Here is a 19,438-nt window from a genome sequence, read left to right on the forward strand (position 1 = left end):
GCTAACCACTGGGACTCTGTGCTGCCACATGTGTATTTTCATGCCAAACGTGTTTGCAGAAATGTGCCACAGCCCAAAACAGGCACAAATGTCATTTTATTGCCCCCCCCCTCCCTAAAAAAAACCCACATTTGTCGTGTCTACTCCCCTTCATTGCCACTGAGCTCCTTGGTCCCAACTGCTTGCATAAAATATATGTATTCTACCAGAACTAAACATAAGAATGAATGAACAAGGTTCACGCGTTGACTGGTGAGACTAAACATGGTAAGATGATAAGCTCAGGACTGGCTCTAGGTATCTAAACATTTTGGATTCTGTTGTAATTCACTGTTGTCCGGAATAACGGCAATGACACGTTGATGTGGGAGACACCGGGGACATCACAAACGTAAACAAGCCCACCAAAAAAAAAAAATTCTTACGTCTAAGAGGCGACAACTAGAAAGGAAATTTAGCTAAATTTTCTAAATGAATCCAGTGGTTTTTCCACATTCAGTTTTTATTTATAACACCAACAAGAACACAGAGGTCATAACATACATATGAAGTGATATCAGACAAGGAGTGTTAGTTAACCTTTGTGCCATTATTACACACTACAAAGTTGGCCGGGACTGGTGTCATTCAAGTGTTCTAGAATGTCACATCGTTTTCAGACAGAATAACTCCGCTGAGAAAGAATGACACCAGCATCAGTGCACAGCCAGATGTAGGTGCACAAGTTGTGTGTACTAGTGTGCAGATTAATGCCACTGTGTGCCTATGGAGGTGTCCAAGGAGAGGGGTGAGAAACACAGCTTTGCGCCCTGCTCCCCTTCCCCGTGTCGGAAGTTTAGTGTGTGTGTGTAGGTGGGTGTCCCTGGGACTTCCACTACTAACTGAAGCTACAAGCCTCACCACGCCATTTATGTAAGTTTCACTTCTGCAGTATTCTCACCGACATTACCACTGAAAGGCTGAAGCTGTGGAACACACTCTGATCTATGTTTATTGCAGCTGGTTTCTGATGTAACGCCAAGTTTATTACACATTATTTCCTTTAAACTCCCGTCATCTTTAGATGCTCAACCTCAAATATGGATAAATATAGATTTGACCATATTAAGAAAAACAATGTATTTATCCGATATAGTAAGAGCTTCTCTCTCTACTATTCAGGCCTACAACATTTCGCAAAACACAAAATGCAAATTAAAGATTATTTGCATTTCCTCTAGGCCTATGAAAGACATTTAAAGAGAGGGTTTGTGACATAAAATGCTTTATTTTACTTAGCCGTGCTCTTGGGGGACCCGCACTTCCCTGTAAGTGGTGGTTATTTTTATGCCTTATGCGATTAATTACACAACAGTTTCCATCATCAATCATCATCATTTATTTATATAGCGCCACTGATTCCGCAGCGCTGTACAGAGAACTCATTCACATCAGTCCCTGCCCTATTGGAGCTTACACTCTAAATTCCCTAACACACAGACAGACAGACAGACAGACAGACAGAGAGAGAGAGAGAGATTAGGGTCAATTTTTGATAGCAGGCAATTAACCTACTAGTATGTTTTTGGAGTGTGGGAGGAAACCGGAGCACCCAGAGGAAACCCACGCAAACACAGGGAGAACATAAACTCCACACAGATAAGGCCATGATTTGAACACATGACCCCAGCGCTGTGAGGCAGAAGTGCTAACCACTTTGCCACCGTGCTGCCCCTATTACACATAGAAAATGTAGAAGTTTAAGGCTATGGAATCACTGAGTGTGCTGGTCCGCTGGGTTTATCGCATTACAGTGGAACTACAATTTCGCCTGTGGTAGTTTTCATTTAAATTACTTTGAATTATTGCACACAATGAAATACAAACTAAAAAGGTGGTAAAATAAACACACAGGTTTGATCAGAGCCCTCATAAGTGGACCGTGGGACCAATATTAAGTATCTTTACAGAAGTTGCAAGTTGTGGACAAGAGTCGTCTTTTTAGTAGAGATGCTCACTGACCCCCGTGAACTGGTTTTGGTTTTGGATCTGGATTAGCTTCGTGTTTTGGTTTTGGATCTGGATTAGCTTCGTGTTTTGGTTATGGATTTTTTAGAAAATTTTTGTTCCTACATTATTTTTATTAACCTCAATAACACTAATTTCAAGTCATTTGCAGTCAATTTTGACCACCTCACAGATCACAATATTATTTTCATACACTTTCGGACAAATACTGCAGCGACCTGGCTGGATGGTAAGCGACAGAGCAATGACACAAACACACGGCAGTTCCTAGCACATCTAGGACACATTGGCACACAGCAGTGGCAGAAAAGAAAAACGGGGGTCCGCCCTCCCTCCCACCCCTCGCTATGTTGGATCTTAAAAAGGAATTCAAAACTCACGAGATCCAACGGCGTCACAATGACGTTTTGCCTCGTTTTAAATTCCGAGGGTGCGCGACAGTAGCTCGGTACTCGAATCCCCTAAGTTCGGGTGTGCTCGGTTCTCGAGGAAGCGAGCCTGAGCATCTCTACTTTTTAGTTTCTCTGTCCTTTGTTCCCATTTTTCAGACAGGAGAACGGAGGAAAGAACGGTGATCACTAAACTCTTGAGAAGCGTATACAACACACACACGTGCTTTACCAAAGCGGATGACTGACTGCACATTGGGGGAAGTAGCGCTTGTCCAATTTTTCCTTCATCCCTTTCTCATGATCCACTTCTCTCCATAGCGATCAATGACCTCTATGCAAGTATCTATCTCTCCTGCTGTCTACTCTTATCATGTGCACAAAGTGTCATTTTGTCAAATTTCTCTTTACCCTATAAAACCAAAAATATATTTATTCCAATATGCCATAAAAATATGCTCAAATAGAGCAATGCAAATTGACTTGCTCAAACTATAAAAAGGTTTGTTGTTTGTACCGTATGATACATGGTTCCAAAAACATTTAAGCCTGTACCTCTTTGATGTCACCAGCTCCTTAGTGACGCAAGAGGCCGAATACTGGTTTAGTCCACAATACGGCTTCCTCCTCTGTGTGCACAACCATATTTCACAAAATGTCCTCATATAAACATTATCTGTACACAATAGGATTATAATCCCACAGAAGTGATGTTATTGGTTATAAAACTGTAGTGATAGGATTACATCCATTAATGTACGGAATAGCAAACCCCCACTGCAGACAATATTATTATAATGGAACTCTGAATTCTAGAATCTAATAGTAGTACTTGCAGCCTTGTGCATTTAAATGGTGACTGAACTCCTTGGAGGTAGTAATATTATTTTGATTTACAACGGCATACATTATTCCCGATACATAGTAAAATTATCATACACAGGAGTCTAACAGCCAATCAGCGTAATTCATATAACCTGCACAAGCATCACCCACGTTCAATAGTCTCCATGCGCGGAATAGAACAAAGGAAAGATTTAATTAAAGCTTCTAAAAACCAAAAGTGGAAGCTGATTGGTTGCTATGGGCAACACCTACACTTTTGGTTTTTAGACGTTTTAGTAAATCTACCACCAAGTGTGTTGGTGTGGGGTGCACCAGGGGTAAGTAGCTCAAGAAACAGTGGGCGTACAGGGCGGGTGTGTTTTTACTTTGTTTTAAAATCCGTCCACTTAATCGGTTTTTAATTGTGATGCATGTGGGCACTTTCTGCAGAAATCTACAGGTATGTATTCTATAAAATGGACTTAAAGAGCTTCCAATTTATTACATTACTACACAGCAACCCAACCACTAGTAGGACCTGGGACCTGCGCAGGGAGGAGATGAAAGGTCCTCATAGTGGCACATTCATATCTTTAAGAGGTGACCAAACACATTCCACTATATAATTAGCTGGATAATACATTGTACACAGTTTTCTATACAAAATCTTATTTTTAAACAGCATGAGCTTAGTTTTATGAAGGATGATAGGACCACTTCAAGTCCAGAAATAGACATGAATGGAATTCCTATCTACACTGTGGGAGGCCGAGATCAAAGTCAAAAGACTTTGCTGATACTAGACAAGAGAGGCCATAGAAACGGATTGCAGTATGTGTAACCGTATTCTCTTCTGCACGTTACTGCAGAGTTTTATTATACACACATACGCAAAGACATCTGACTACAAATCCAAGCCTCATACATGGTATACAGCGTGGCCCCATCCCGCCCCCCGGCATACAGCGCGGCCCCATCCTGCCCCCCCCGGCATACAGCGCGGCCCCACCCCTCTTTCTTCTGTGTGGCCCCTTTCAAGGCTGGAGGGTCACACATGCTGTCTTTCACTTCTATTATGTCAGCCCTCACTGGTCTATAGCTTAAGTACAAACTGACAAACTCAATAAAGTGCAAAAAAAGGGGCTACTTATATGAAGAACATCACCCCTAAACATATTTCACAAAAAGCCCTAGATAAAAAATAACCTTTGTATTGTACATAACAGAGCTCCTATGTCAAAGACTGAATTAAGGTATATATGATTTCAATAGCAATTGACCATCTTAAAGGTGCACCTATTAACTCAATGTTTCCAACAGAATATAAAAAAGCCTAAACAAATCACCTATATTTATTATATTTTTGATCCGTAACAAACAGACGATATATGGTTGATGAAAGAACCATGTTTCTTTGTGGACCGTTCCCAGCTAATATGAAAATAAGACCGTCCCGGATAAACGTCAGAGCTCTGTCCTCACCCAGACAGTGTCCTGATATCACTGAGGGTTCTGTGACAAATGTAAAAGCCCAGAGAGATATAACTATCATCACTGCAAACCAGCAGGGAGCTATCACTCACTATACGTCTCTGAGAATATGCTGGGGCTATATAAATAAATGTTAAATCTATGGTACATGCTGTGCTAATCAGGTCATGTTTTCGAGACTCCATAGAGACCAGGGGCTAGATTTACTAAACGGCGGGTTTGGAAAAGTGGAGATGTTGCCTATAGCAACCAATCAGATTCTAGCTTTCATTTATTTAGTGCATTCTACAAAATGACATCTACAATCTGATTGGTTGCTATAGGCAACATCTAGACTTTTTCAAACCCGCAGTTTAGTAAATATACCCCCAGGAGTTTCTAGCCCTGAAATGTTTTCTTTTTTTAACTCTACTCAGAGTGTAGGCCTCCATACCAGACGAATGACGGAGAATACTTGTGTCTGCCTACAATTCATAGGAAATTGGGCTTACAGTAGTCTGGTTACTCATATGATCACAACATTTAAATTAGAAGGTTACAATACTGCTCATGAAATGGGATGAGAAGGATAAAAAAAACCACAGAAATTCTAAAACAAACTGCTCATTAGTGACTAGAGAATTCTTTTGAATACCACATAATCAAGATCACAAACATACCTGTATCTTAGCTGTGCAGTTCTGCTCTCCCACGTAACAAAAATCTCCAGATACATTTGTCTCGAACCAGAGGTGGTCGCCATACACAGCCGACTCCTAAGAACGGAGATATAAAAATGAACGATGTGAGCCTCTAGCACCTGCAAGAACCACCTACATTTTCACTCGCTTCACCCATTTGTAGCGAAATATATTAACTGTGTATGTGTCTAATTTATGAGTACACCCACACCAAGCATAAACTGCGTTCTTCTCCACATTCTCTAGATTTTATGGATAATAACCAATCATAATTGTGGAGTTCAATTAGGTCACAAACTACGAAATGGTGCAAATCAACGACAAAGAGTGGAACAGGGTTGGGAACTGTTGCATTTAGCAAAAGGTGGAACATGAGCAGAAATAGGTTACATAAACACCTCCTGTTTAACATATCAACCTTCTGCAGAACAGTGACAGAGCATTGTGAACATATTTAGTTAAGTGTAAATACTCCAGTTATTTCATATTGATCATATAAGGCCTTTACTTTGTCTTGAATTTTAAATAATATAGGGACCGATGTAGATGTAACTGGGCTGAAGATGAGGCCCGGGTCAGCACTGCTGTAAAGAGACAAAGAGGCACTGCTAGCAATGGCAGAAAGGCTGCTGAGAATATAGGAAGAGAACTGCCTTGTGGACTACAAAAGTAGGGTCAAAACAGAAGGTAATGTTGGAGAAGGTTCTTATATAGGCTGGTGGGTGAGAGGACTACCGAGAGGCTTAGAAGGGCCACTAAACCTAGAATGGCTTTTGTGTAGTTTTTAATCTTTCCCTTTGAGACTGAATAGGTCAATGAAGAAGAAATTCTGTTCCTTCACCACCTCAACTTCAGGAGGACAGGACAAGGGGAAAACTTAAAGGTTCCTCTCCTTAGTTATCATTACCGCAGCTAGATGAAGTAGACTTGGCTTTGGACAGCAAAACCAGAAGAGGAAGCCCATAAGACTGCAACTCATGACAAAGGAGATTGATACGGACTGAAAACGGGTGCAGTCACCTAAACACACGTAAGATTGTTGGTCATGAGAAGCCACTGTTTGGTAGTCCTTTCGGAGGATAGGCTGTGAGCCCTCATGAGCACCTCCACAATACCACAATGCAGAAAAGGAGAATTTGAAACAAGAAAAGGAACATAATTAAGTAGCTAATAATGCAAAGCTTAGACTGAATTCAAAGTATGAAAACTATGTTTTCCTTCACCAAGTGGGTAAAAACTGAATCACTACATTGTTGAATGTCTTGTAAACACTTGTGTATACATTTATATATTCAAACCGCAATTCAGAAAAATTAAACAAACAAAACAAAAAACAAAACACAAAACAGAATGACAAACAACGTTTCATCAGTTGTGATCAAGGTCCAGGACTGAGAATAAGTTCATTATCAAAAAGCAGAGTGAGTGACATGTGAATAGAGGAACAGCCTGTGACAAGTTTCTGTAGGTTCTGTTCCTGTGATAAGAAATTGGACTGAAAAAGTCATATATGAAATCTGGGAAATAGAATGGTCTTCAGCTTTGACACCATCAAACCTTAAAAGTGCAGGAAGTTGTATCCGCGACTTAATATTCTCAACAATCCATACTGATGGCGGCCTTGAGTGCAATGTAGGGTATCCCCCACTGGTCCTGCAGATATGATAGGGTTAATACAAGATTGTCATCTCGGTACGGTGTCAGAGAGACATCACTGCATTGAAGATGAAACACTGCTGCCTCCATAATGTTTATGAGGACTCAAACATTATCTACTGGGTGCTATGGAGAGGACGGCTGGACAGGATAATGCAAAGACGAAGGTACAATATGGCAGCACGGTGGCTTGGTGGTTAGCACTTCTGCCTCACAGCACTGGGGTCATGAGTTCAATTCCTAATTATAGCCTCATCTGTGTGGAGTTTGTATGTTCTCCCTGTGTTTGCGTGGGTTTCCTCCGGGTACTCTGGTTTCCTCCCACACGCCCAAAAAATACTGGTAGGCTTATTGACTGCTATTAAATTGCCCTTAGTCTCTCTTGGTGTGTGTGTGTGTGTGTGTGTTAGGGGATTTAGATTGTAAGCTCCAATGGGGCAGGGACTGATGTGAATGAGTTCTCATTGCAGCGCTGTGGAATTAGTGGCGCTATATAAATAAATAGATGATGATTAATATAGAAGACCCAAAATTCTGATATGTAGAAAGCCATTCTCACTCAAACCAAAAGAAGTAGCACCCCCACCCCCCGGAAAAATCGTGCCTGGCAGGATTAATGAAACGGAGACAACTTGCTGCTGTCTATAGTGAAGGTGAAGAGACTTCCAAGTTTTTGTTCTTCTCCTGCCTCCTAGTGGTGAAAGAACAGATTGCTATAGTCATCTGCTCGACATACAGGGATTTCATGAAATAAAGTTTGATCAAATCAAAAAGGCATATATAGCAACACCCACCACAAACAAAGCAACACAATGGCATACAGGCAGGATACTAAGAGCTGAAGGAGAAGATCAAGCATTTCGGTCATAGACCCATTATCAAGCAGTCTCCCTACTTCACTGCATTTTCATGAAATTGTGAGTAAGAGACAGTAACACCTAACACTGCAGAAGGTTGTTGCTGACAATGCAGTGCATACAGTAGCAGTGAAAACCTTGCACACAAGCGGCACCTCTTCCAGAGCAATACTTACACCCCAGTCCATGGTACTGCGCACTTGCATTTCTGACTCGCTGTGTAGGACACCAGATGACGACGTCAGGTGCTGGGCTCCAGATTTGGCAATGGCTTTTCTGTAAGATAGAAGGATGCATCTGAGATGGAACAAGGGATTGCTACATAACAACTACCTCATATAATCTATATACATTGAACATCACAACAGCCCACCTGCAGAATACAATGATAGTGTAGTGAGAAGAACGCAGCCTATGAATTCAGTGAACACCACTGACATCACCAAGGTATTTCGTGAACAATATTCAGGAATCGATGGCCTTTAGTGAATCGGTGGCCTTTAGTGAATAAGTTGCATTCTCATGAAAATAGGTATCGGGCACAAAATTGCTGCCACCACCAAGTGACAGGAGCACTTTAATGTTAAATATTTTTTGTGTAGGAAACGTGCACCTTATTCCTTGGTGGTTAAAATACTTTTGTTTGCTCAGGAGATCATTTAATAATATGAACATCATGCATGTCGCCAAAAAAAAACCATCCCAATCAAAAACCCTATTAACTTAGCAATTTAAAACAAGACATTTCCATTTTCATAAAACTTTCATGAATTCATTTGAACCACGGTTTCTGGCCACATCTACGTGTAAGTAAGCTTCTATTTCCCATCGTTTCTGCATGCACATTCAAATTTTTGTTTCTATAAATTGCATGTTTGCAATTGTGGGTCTGTGTGTTAGCGTGTCTATTCCTGTAAATGTGTGCACCTCTTTCCTTCTGTCTATATCTCTCCATGACTAATTCATGTGAAAGTAAGAACCCAGCGTTTTGCAAAGATACATTCTGTAAACCACCGAGACAATGTTAGGGGTGGAGATATACGAAATAGTGCGTGTCTGTAATTTGATTGTACAGAACCTTGCACACTTCAATACAGGGAAATGAGGTAGCAAGAAATTATGTTGTTTAACGAATGCAGATTAGTTTCAGGTACACAGGTCTGGTCTGGGGCAGTATAGAGCATAGTCAGGCTGTCGGAGCAGTTTGCAGAGCTCACAGGTTTTGGGTGGAAGAGAATATGTAACCCTGCACATTCTCTTGTGATGTGATCTATTTATGGGGAATGCAAATCTTCCCACAGTACAATAAAAGGTACGAGCGGCCAAAGAGAACAAGTTGGTGTATGAGGAGTTTTGGTGCAAAGTACAGGTGATATTTTACGATGTGCGAGGGGAATATTACCAAGAGATGATTTTGCTTCTATTGAAAAAAAGGTGCACAATTTCTTTGGGCCGAGGACCACATTGGAAAGCAGAACTTACGTGAAGAGGCCGCAGTAAAACTGAACTAGCTCAAAGATGCAAATTACATAGAATTTACTTTAGGAAAAATGGAATCTCTTTGCAGTTATGCCATAAGGCTCAACATAGTTAATAAGGGCCCATGGGTACAGAAGTGTGTGCTTAGGTGCAAAGTAGCAGTGTGGCACCAGAGGGTGTGTGGCCAACTCATGTAGTGGGTGTGGTCAATGCACATAGGGAGTGAGAAATTCCGATCCTTTGTAACTCATTTTGCCTCCCTCATATCTGTAATATGCCCCATTAAGCAGCTCCTTTAAGCAGTCCGTTCTCCCCTCACCCCACCGTAGCAGCAACCTCCCATCTCTCACCTGTAGCTGCACATTAACCTGAGCCGTGACTTAGAATTCTAGCACCCCAGCCCTCAATTTTAACCAAACGAACCTAAAATATTCCTAAACTGCGTCCCCCTTCAGCACTGCGCCCTGGACGGTTGCCCCTATAGCACGGCCCTAGTTACGACCCTGACATCAACCCTGTCCTCCTAGGCAGCTAGACTGGGACAGCCTGGCAGCATAACAGAATGAAGCTCATTCATTCTGATTGGCTGACGGAGTGACCTCAATCATTAACCCCACCCTCCCAGTCACAGGAAGATCTGGGAAAGATACAAAGGAAGCCAGGATGCCTAGCCTTTCTATCCTGGGTCTCCTTGTGTCCAATCTGCTTCCAGTGGGCCACAAAAAAGGCCTTGTGCATGTTGTGCAGGGGCTGGGTCACTGCATTCTTTTCCTTTAAAATATCCCTAATGGACTGCTAGGCAGAGTCTACCCCCCTGCCATGTTGTGCAATGCTGATATACAAGATTTTCTTTCTCTCTGAGCTGAATCATGATTCACTCTAATTCCACTTTGCATTCAGCCAGAACTTTGTACATCTCACATTTTACAAATACCAATATAAATTTACCTGCGCCCAATAGCCAGACAGTAGAAACTGGCAAGAGTCAGTGTTACTCATTTACTAATTTTATAGGACCGTATCGTGGATTTTTATAGTTGTATTTTCATACTTTTAAAAGTTGCTTTAAAATTAAATTACTGGTAAAAAAAAAGGCTAATATTTGCAAGACAACCACATTACCTGCTACGGAATGCTAGAACCCTACAAGACAAGCGAGCAGAATGCTGCATTCCATCTTTTATACTAGACATTACACAGGTGCCCACAAATACTGCCAGGAGAGAGCACATTCAGCAGCCAAAATAAACAAAGCACCTACCCCACTTAAGCTCAACATGACTGGGGGAAAAACAGTCAAATATCAATTTCTAAAGATAGATAGGATTGTGCCAGATCAAAATGTTAAGTACAACAAGAATATTGTCAAATATAAATATATAGTCTCTCCCCTGGCATTTACACAAACATCTGTTAAGCTACAAGACACAAGTCAGACCATAAAGGGACTTGCCAATGTAGGGGTACCAAGTAACCACATGCATTGTACTTCCTTTCAGTGGTGAGTGATGCATACGGAAACTTTTCTTATATAACGGTGCTATAGTATTAGGACAATTAGCTGTAAATTTACAAGTTACACAAGAAAAATAGACATTTGAAATGGAGAAGAGGGAACATGATTTTGTGTCATTGTCAGAGTACAGCGGCTCAGGCTGATGCCATGGGGCACTAGTGAGGGTCACTGCCACCCCTACACTTACTTACTAATTAAACTTTTCTGCACAGGATAACTTAGACCTGTGTGTTTTAAACATTTGTTCAAAACTTAAGAGAAAATATGCCCTGCCTATAAGAAGGAACAGACCGTTGCATTACGAACAATTACAGCCCACCCTACCCCACCTTTACTAGTCCCCTGCGTACAGTTTTCTGCGGTCGCTGATAGAGGTGCAGGATTGAGGATCGCTAATCTCCCCACTACTCATGACCGAAGCACCGGGGATACTGTTTTCTTCATCGCTTCCTTCCTCGGATGTCTCTTCCACTTCCTCCTCTTCAGAGTCGTTTTCTTTCGACCCTGCTCTCTTCATGGGGATAAGGCCAGCCAGCAGCATGGAAGGCCCCAAGAGCTGATGATCGAGAGAGTGTAACTTCCCCCCGCGCCTCTTCTGAACAGCGAAGCGAGGGCTCAGACCTGGGGTGGTCGTACTTGACCGTCTCCGACCATCTTTCCTCCCCGCACGCCCCGTTGTGGACGAACTGGGCGGGAGGGCCGGTGCTTGAGTGACGGAGCAGCGTCTCTGCATGGTGAGAGAAGAGGACGCCAGCCCGGTGCTGGATCTACGGCGGCCTTTGCCGGTGGTTATGACTACACTGCACCGCCGCAGGGCTGGCGGGCAGAACGTCTCAGAGGGGGGCGGAGGCGGCTTCTTCCTGAAATGTCTTTTAAAAAAAGTATCCATAGCCCTGTCGTTGAAGAGGGGATAAGGAATCGTTTGCTCAGCAGACGAGGGGGCTGTTGACGTAGAAATCACTGTGTTAAAATACAGCCAACACACAGCAGTCATATACATAGGGATGGACAGATGTACCCATATAAAGTAAATCAATGAATATTCTGTAAGCTATCCAGCACTGGAGGTTTGCAGAACACTTAAAGTATCGTTCAATGCAGAGCAGTAAAGGGTTAAACCCCCACGTTCCTGAGTGTCAGTAATGACACCGTGACCTTTGATGTAGGTTAGAAGTGGCCCAAGGAGATGCATTTTATTTATGTATATATTAATGAGGATCTTTTCATCTAGCAATCAGCGTCCTATCTCCCACTGGTGAACGCGCTGTGAGCGAAGAGGAAGAGATGAAAAGCACAATACAGGAGTCTGTATATTTTGTGTACTTCCTGTTCACGGCTTCCAGCACAGAGGATGAAGCAAAGGGAGGACAAAGTGTTTATTAATCACCTTAACAATGAATACATTATTGTTATGTCTGACATTGACAGTAAGGTGTATCTTATTTTCTCTTTCACCAAAGTGACCGTTGAATTTTTTTTTTTAATCTTCAAAACAAAAAACAATCAGTATTCAGTGTACAGAGAAGTATCATCATCACCATTTATTTATATAGCGCCACTGATTCCGCAGCGCTGTACAGAGAACTCATTCACATCAGTCCCTGTCCCATTGGAGCTTACAGTCTAAATTCCCTAACACACACACACAGACAGAGAGAGAGAGAGACTAAGGTCAATTTTTGATAGGAGCCAATTAACCTACCAGTATGTTTTTGGAGTGTGGGAGGAAACCGGAGCACCCGGAGGAAACCCACGCAAACACAGGGAGAACATACAAACTTCACACAGATAAGGCCATGGTCAGGAATTGAACTCATGACCTCAGCGCTGTGAGGCAGAGGTGCTAACCACTTAGCCACCGAAGTATTTGCAACAACAGTGATAAATATCCAGCTCGGAGCTGGGCATTAAACGAAAGAGCTTGTATAGCAGGACAGTGGCAGTGTACGTGGTGAGAATTAGGTGCAGATATGGGACTTCATGGCGATAATGACATAGGTCAGAGAGAACCAGCTTCAGTTTTGGGTGGAACTAATTTAGGCAAATAATAGTGAACGTTCGTGTGTTTCTCCAATGCACAGCGACGCTCTATTCGCTTCCTCTGCCGCTTGCCCTTTCAAAACACACGGCAGTGTAGTCAGTGCCCCTATTGAAGTGAATGGAGCAGGGGGCACTAATACCCTGCGGTCTGTTTGAATAAAGGCCTCACCCAACCGGAGCCGAGAGGGTGTCACAGGATTCTATACAGACCCCGCTGGCCCAGGGGATCGGGAGGAAGGCTGTACCCCAGTACGTGAATACATATTGAATTGGAGTTGTTCTGTAATAACAATAGACAAACAGGAGTTCAACAAGTGAGGCTCTCCAGCATGGCCCCTGGAAATGTTCTTTAATAGCATCTAAAAACTAGTTATATCACTATTTCCTTTCCAGAAATGCATGTGTGCATTTGAAAAGCTTGAGAGTACAACAAAATATCCGTTTCATATCAGACTCGCACTTTGTTGGAACATTTCATTTCCAAAGGGGAAACTGCCCCTACGTAAGGGAAATCTAACAAGAACAGGCCAGCTAAGAGAGACAGAGAGGCAGAGGAGGAGAAAGCTACAGTACAGCGAGGAGAACACTAAGTATTCCGACTGGGAGCTTTGTAAAGTGATAGGACCAAACCATGTCACACTTTAAACGGATGATGCACACAGCTCAGCCCTGTTACTGGTCACTATCAGAGGAAGGGGAAATATTGGGCCGTGTGCATGGGTAAGGGTAAACGAGGAAGTATTTGTCCACTAAACCACAATCCTTTTCAGTGAAAGCATGGATGTAAAATATATTGCTCAGTGTTAACCGGACATTCCATGCAGCTCTATCAAACAGTAAATATTACCTATATACTCCATGACAGATAACTGAAGCCCACCACACATGGTTAGGACAATAATCTAACGGGATCTGAAACAGGTTGAAAAGCTGTCATTTGAGCGGCTATGAAATCACAGCTACCTATGTATGAATTAACAGACAGTGCATTTCTGTAAAGCAAGTATGTCAAGCTGTGAGTCCCTCTGTGTCTGCTATGTTAGACAAACACCTCCCTCCTAACTTGGTAAACTGCTGTAGAGGGGCGACAGAGCGCATGGAGGAAACATTTAGTCAGGTATCAACACTTCACTTATTTCAGTTATGAGTGAAGTTACTTTATATTTAAGCAGTGTATGGAGTCCCATACTCATACTGCATGAGTGCAATCAAAGATATGGGATGGAAGGAGAGATCGCTGAAATATTTATATTTACAATTCGGGATTTATAGGGACATCCACATGGGATCCACCTCCTTGCATTAAGTTGTGACAATGGGCCTGGATTCATTAAGGAAAGTTAAGCAAAAAAATGAGTATGTTTTCTTACTCAAGTTTCTTGGACAAGACCATGTTACAATGCAAGGGGTGCAAATTAGTTTATTATTTTGCACATAAGTTAAATACTGGCTGTTTTTTCATGTAGAACACAAATACTTGATAGTGTATTTGTACACTGAAATTTAAAGTTGATCTAGGACATGCCCTACCAAAACTATAAATATGTCCCCACGTTTTAAATTTACCTCCCCCTCCAATGCAACATGGTTTTGCCTTACTTGCTTACTCTTTGCTTAACTTTCCTTAATGAATCAGGCCCAATGTGCCCTCTGACCCGCAAGGGGTGTCAGGACTTCCCCTGAGCTTGCGATTCAAGTCTTGTGCTACCCCATACGAAGAACAGAATCCAAAACAGAATCTTTGGAAAATTCACAAAGTGGGCTGTGGATACATGCTTATATATAGACATTATGGGAGGGAAGTCGTTTTCATTAAATTCATAAGGCCTGAAAAAATAGCTGCATTCATGGATAAGAGAGGAATGTAGAAGGGTAGTAGGAAGGTAAGAGTCTATATAATGAGAATCATAGTAACTAGAACACTTTTTTACTTCTCTTTATCCTTTCTACATAGCAGTTACTCATGTCAGCAACTACAATAAGAATAATGAGAGGGAGATGTGTAAAACAATGGAGGGTTCTACAGCTGTGCCTTGGGTGAAGGCAGAAAAGGCCATTTCTATCTTCAAACACATTTATCCAATTTAACATCTGGGGGTAAATGTATAGAGCTGACAGTTTTCCGGCGGGTTTCAAAAACCAATCAGATTCTAGCTCTCATTTATTTAGCACATTCTACAAAATGAAAACTAGGAATCTGATTGGTTGCTACAGGCAACATCTCCACTTTTCAATCCCACCAGAAAACTCTCAGCTTGATACATTTACACCCTGATGTTTTAAAATGCACAACTGTAATTTTGTGTGAATATGACGTGTCAACTTTACGTTGATATTGTGCTGTGCAAGGTTGCAGTAAGTGCGATGCGGTATTTACTAAAAGTGTACATAACCGATACACCCCCTGTGCATGGGGTTAAAGGACACCTAAAACCCAAAATTGAAACATTCTGAGTTGAAGCGTGAAAGGAAATACATTGTTCAAGGTTGCACCAATATTCCATGGTAGCTCTGTTAAAGACAGCGGGAGCCTCTTCCCAAATTTTAGGACAGTGTCCAAATGGAATCAGATTAGAGAAGAAAAAAACAAACACACACAAAAAATACTGCAGTCTGCTGAGCTGCTGTGACATCGCTGGCCCTGCCCACATGTATGAAGCAATAGAGCAAAGCCTGTCAGTCACACTCTGCTGGCTCAGATAGATATGGAAACACGCTGCAGATTGGTAAGGACAGCATGGTCTAGTGAAGTACGAACACTACAGGTATATTATTACGCTCAGTAATGCACAGACTTTGCCTTACATCAATGCCAAACAGTGGCTTCACTTACTTGCTCTTTAAGTGAGAGCGAGTCTATGAAGCCACAATCTTTACAATGAGTTTATTATTCATTACTTGTAGGCTGAAAGCAACACTTCACTTTTTATACACAAAGGACAATGAGTGAAACCAGGTGAAATGGAAAAGTATAAAAAGATTTTCACACCTCTCTCATAAAACACCCAATTATTCCATTCCAGCTCATGTGAAAAAATTTGCAATGCACTCAAGTGCTGCCTAGGGCAGGCTCTATATTATAAGGAGAACAGCTGGAAGGGCGGGGTTTAGAGCCCAAATCCTGCATACAGGCAGAGGAGGGGAGGGTGGGGGGGATTAGGTTCAGCTCGCCAGATATCAGGAATCAGTTCTGTTGGCAGGATGCAATGAGCGGGGAGGCTGGACGGACACAATACATTATTTATAGCTTGTTTATAAAGTGGTTTGTGCCATAAAAAAATGATTAAGTGGCGAACTGTCATAACCCAAAAACTGCCAAAGGTAAGCCATCCAAGATGCTGCCACCCTGCTCCTGCAATAGGGTGCATGCCCTTAATGGAGAAAAATACACTGTCCTGAGTATGGATGTCCCCAGCTCCTATCCTAAAGCCATTCTGGACTCCGGCCCAGAACAGCCGAAAAAGGACACAGGTTAAACGGTTCTCTCCTCACAAAGAATGAGCAGGAAGCCGGTTGTAATCTGCATTTCCTGTGCACGGTCTATTCGAACATACAAAGTGCCTTCTTCAGAGCCTTGGGTACAGGTCTGCAAGCTCTACATCTACACTCACACAGGACTGTTTAATAGCCAGATACTTACGTCAAAACCTGGAACATCATTTGTCTGGTGTCTCATCCTCTCTGGGTTTTTATAGAAAATACTCATTATTTCTAACAAGTCTGTTTTAATACAAAGACATTGTCTGTGTCTCTGGAACACCTAGGGATACCTGTATCCGTTACATTCTACTGTATCTAACATACATACTGTGTCTGCCATCGGTGTAGGTATACAATGTCACTTATCACATTACTGTGACAGAAGGCAGAGTAACTATACTCCTGGCAACCGTAATACAGAGGGTTCGTATTGAAGAACATGAGATGGGTTAACCCGGAACTAGCAAATACACAAACATGTTATTTATAGGGAACGGCTATTAATAGCACAGGTGCATTGCCTGGGATGACACAGGACCACAAGACAGCTAAACTTCATGCTGTTTAAGCTCACAATACCTCTGAGGACAAGCAGCCAAAGACCCCCCCCCCCTCCTACACAGCAGACTAAAGGTCACACCGTTCACTCAGAAGACCATAAACATCCAATAAAACTAAATGCTGCTTCAAAGCCTGCTGCACAAATGCAAAAAACGCTTGGTTAGAAATAATCTTACAGTTTAATAAGAAGTTTTCCAATTGAAAAATAATCCGTCGTACCGGCAGACTGACGGTTCATCAGACCAGATAAACTACAATGAACTGTAAACTGCTTAAACATTTCTCTGATCTAACTCAAAAAGAAAAATAGTTACCTAAGCAGAATGCTGAAAAGCAGAACAATCCGATCTCAGCCTAGTTCTAAAACTGGTCTTTTACAGGGACATCAATTCACAAACCTGTTGCTACCACTAAGTTTTACTTAAGTTTACAAGTGTTTGTTAAAAAGTAACCCTGCAAACAAAACAAATACTATACACTGGCATAAGATGCTCTGCTATACGAAATACAAAAATGTATTACAATGCATATAAGTATCTGTAAGTATGTATAGAAATATTGTAATTATAGTAAATCAAACATTATATAACTATGTACCGAAGTCCATAACTATCGCAAACTCAAAGGATCCAAATTCTCCTCTGTCATGTCCAATCAGGCGATAATGGGGGAGCAAGGGGCAACAAGACTCCTTTATTTTACCCCAAACCCCCCTCCCCACACACACCTGACTACACAAGGGGTATTGGAGCTCCCCTCCTTCAGAAAATTCAAGTGTTTAGTAGACCATCTCAAGAGTGGTAATTGAACACCCTGTGCAGCTTAAAGCTATGTAAAAATGAACAAGCATGAACAAGTCTTTCTATAACCCTTAATGTACACTGTGCTCACAGCTTTCTTTTAAATGCCATCTCCGCCATTATAAATGAACGGTCACATAACTTTCCCCATGTCAGTGCTGGATAGATGCAGAATACTGTTACAAAACCCCCCCCTCTGTCCATGAATTGTACCCACGATTCATCAATCCCCCTCCCCACACACACAAAAAAAGTCCTCCCACCCCCTAAAGCAATTTTAAGAAATAAAAAAAAGTCTGTGACCTGATCTGCCGGGCAGGAGATTCAGCGCAGTCAGAGACTGGGAGCAATCCACTGCATAAGAAGAGATGAGGAAGATTAGTATTAAGGAGACATAAGTGAGTGAGATGCAAGTGTGTGTGTGTGTGTGTGTGTGTGCGGTAGACTCTGACAGTGTCAGAGCACAGACGCTGTCACGCTGGTCTGTGTGAGAATGTCAGAATGAGAGGAGAGTGGGTCTGTGAACCAGTGTAGGCGTGAGAGGTGACAGAGCTAAACAGTCCGCCTGTGTGGGACAAAGTGTGAGAGTGTCAGCTAAATCATTAATACAGAGTAGAAGTGGTGTGTAAGGGGTAATGTGCTGCGTGGGGTGTATCTCAAAATTGGTCACCAGGCTATGAAGAGAGTGCGAGAGATAGAGAAAGAGCAGGGCTAGGTATTAATGTACAGCATACTGCTCCGTGCACAGTAAGGAACAGAGTATGCACGTTACTGTAGGAATGGAGGGAAGATAAGAGACGTTGTTTATATAGCTGTCAGCATGTGTTTATAAGATGCTCTATGGAACATTAAAACTTTTGGATCTTAAAGTGAAAGTTGGATTTCTGGAGCATAACTTGTGGCTGTGCCACAAAGTGGTACAGGTCAGTAATCCATGTACAAGATATCCCAAAGGTGTAAGAGAGAAGTGTTGTGTTGCTATAGTGTAGGTCTATCCATGTCTGACAGACAGATGGTGAAGTGCTGTGTTATGTGTGGGTATGAGAGAGGGGGCGAGGCTGCCAGTCTCAAAGGCTTGCGGGCACTGGTCTCAAGTCCTAGTTTGGAGTTTGGTTTGTGAGGTTCCCCTGCTCCCCCCCAGCACAGGATGACATTGAAACCTCAGAGGCAAGTCACAACTCTTGAGAGAGACAGTGAGAGCTGCGGAGAGGGGAGCGGAGGAGAAGGGGGGGGGGGGGCACAGGGGAGCAGGTGAGCATGAAAGCGAGGAAACAGCCTGGCAAGGCAGTGGGAAGTATCAGACGGGAAGGGTGGAGAGAGCAGGGATCACAGAGGAACAAGCAGGGTAAAATAGGAAGCAGAAAATGCAAATAAAGAATGCAAATCGAGAAGGAAGCTGAAAAATGACACAAAAAGATGAAAGATATGTAGTGGCAGCCAGGGGTGCTGGTAAGTGGCGATGACGTGGAGCAGTGTTCTGCTTTATCTCTAAAGAGAACTGCACTGTTAACCTTTCAGTACCCACAGTCTCTTAGATATACCCTGTATCCCGGGCCGATGCTCAAATACACCATTAGCACAAAACAGGAGCTAGAGAAGGCTGAGAGAATGAGATGCTGCCCACGAACTGTAGACTGGAGCACAAACCTGTAACCAG

General features: G+C 42.4%; 1 protein-coding gene across 5 annotated transcripts in view; it reads right to left on the reverse strand.

Annotated features, from left to right (window-relative positions):
- DGKZ (diacylglycerol kinase zeta) overlaps positions 1–19,438 on the reverse strand; it is a 111,690-nt gene that overhangs the window by 44,318 nt on the left and 47,934 nt on the right. For 3 of the 5 annotated variants that reach the window (XM_075188213.1, XM_075188215.1, XM_075188214.1), the window contains exons 2-3: positions 8,082–8,181; positions 5,372–5,467 (exon numbers count right to left, since the gene is read on the reverse strand). In XM_075188213.1, coding sequence (XP_075044314.1) covers positions 5,372–5,467; positions 8,082–8,181 — 196 coding nt within the window. Of the gene's footprint in view, positions 1–5,371; positions 5,468–8,081; positions 8,182–11,250; positions 11,843–18,084; positions 18,930–19,438 lie in introns of those variants that run through there. The other 2 variants (XM_075188212.1, XM_075188211.1) reach the window with 1 other exon arrangement.

Source organism: Mixophyes fleayi, chromosome 10, assembly GCF_038048845.1.
Source record: "Mixophyes fleayi isolate aMixFle1 chromosome 10, aMixFle1.hap1, whole genome shotgun sequence".
Classification (NCBI taxonomy): Eukaryota; Metazoa; Chordata; class Amphibia; order Anura; family Limnodynastidae; genus Mixophyes; species Mixophyes fleayi.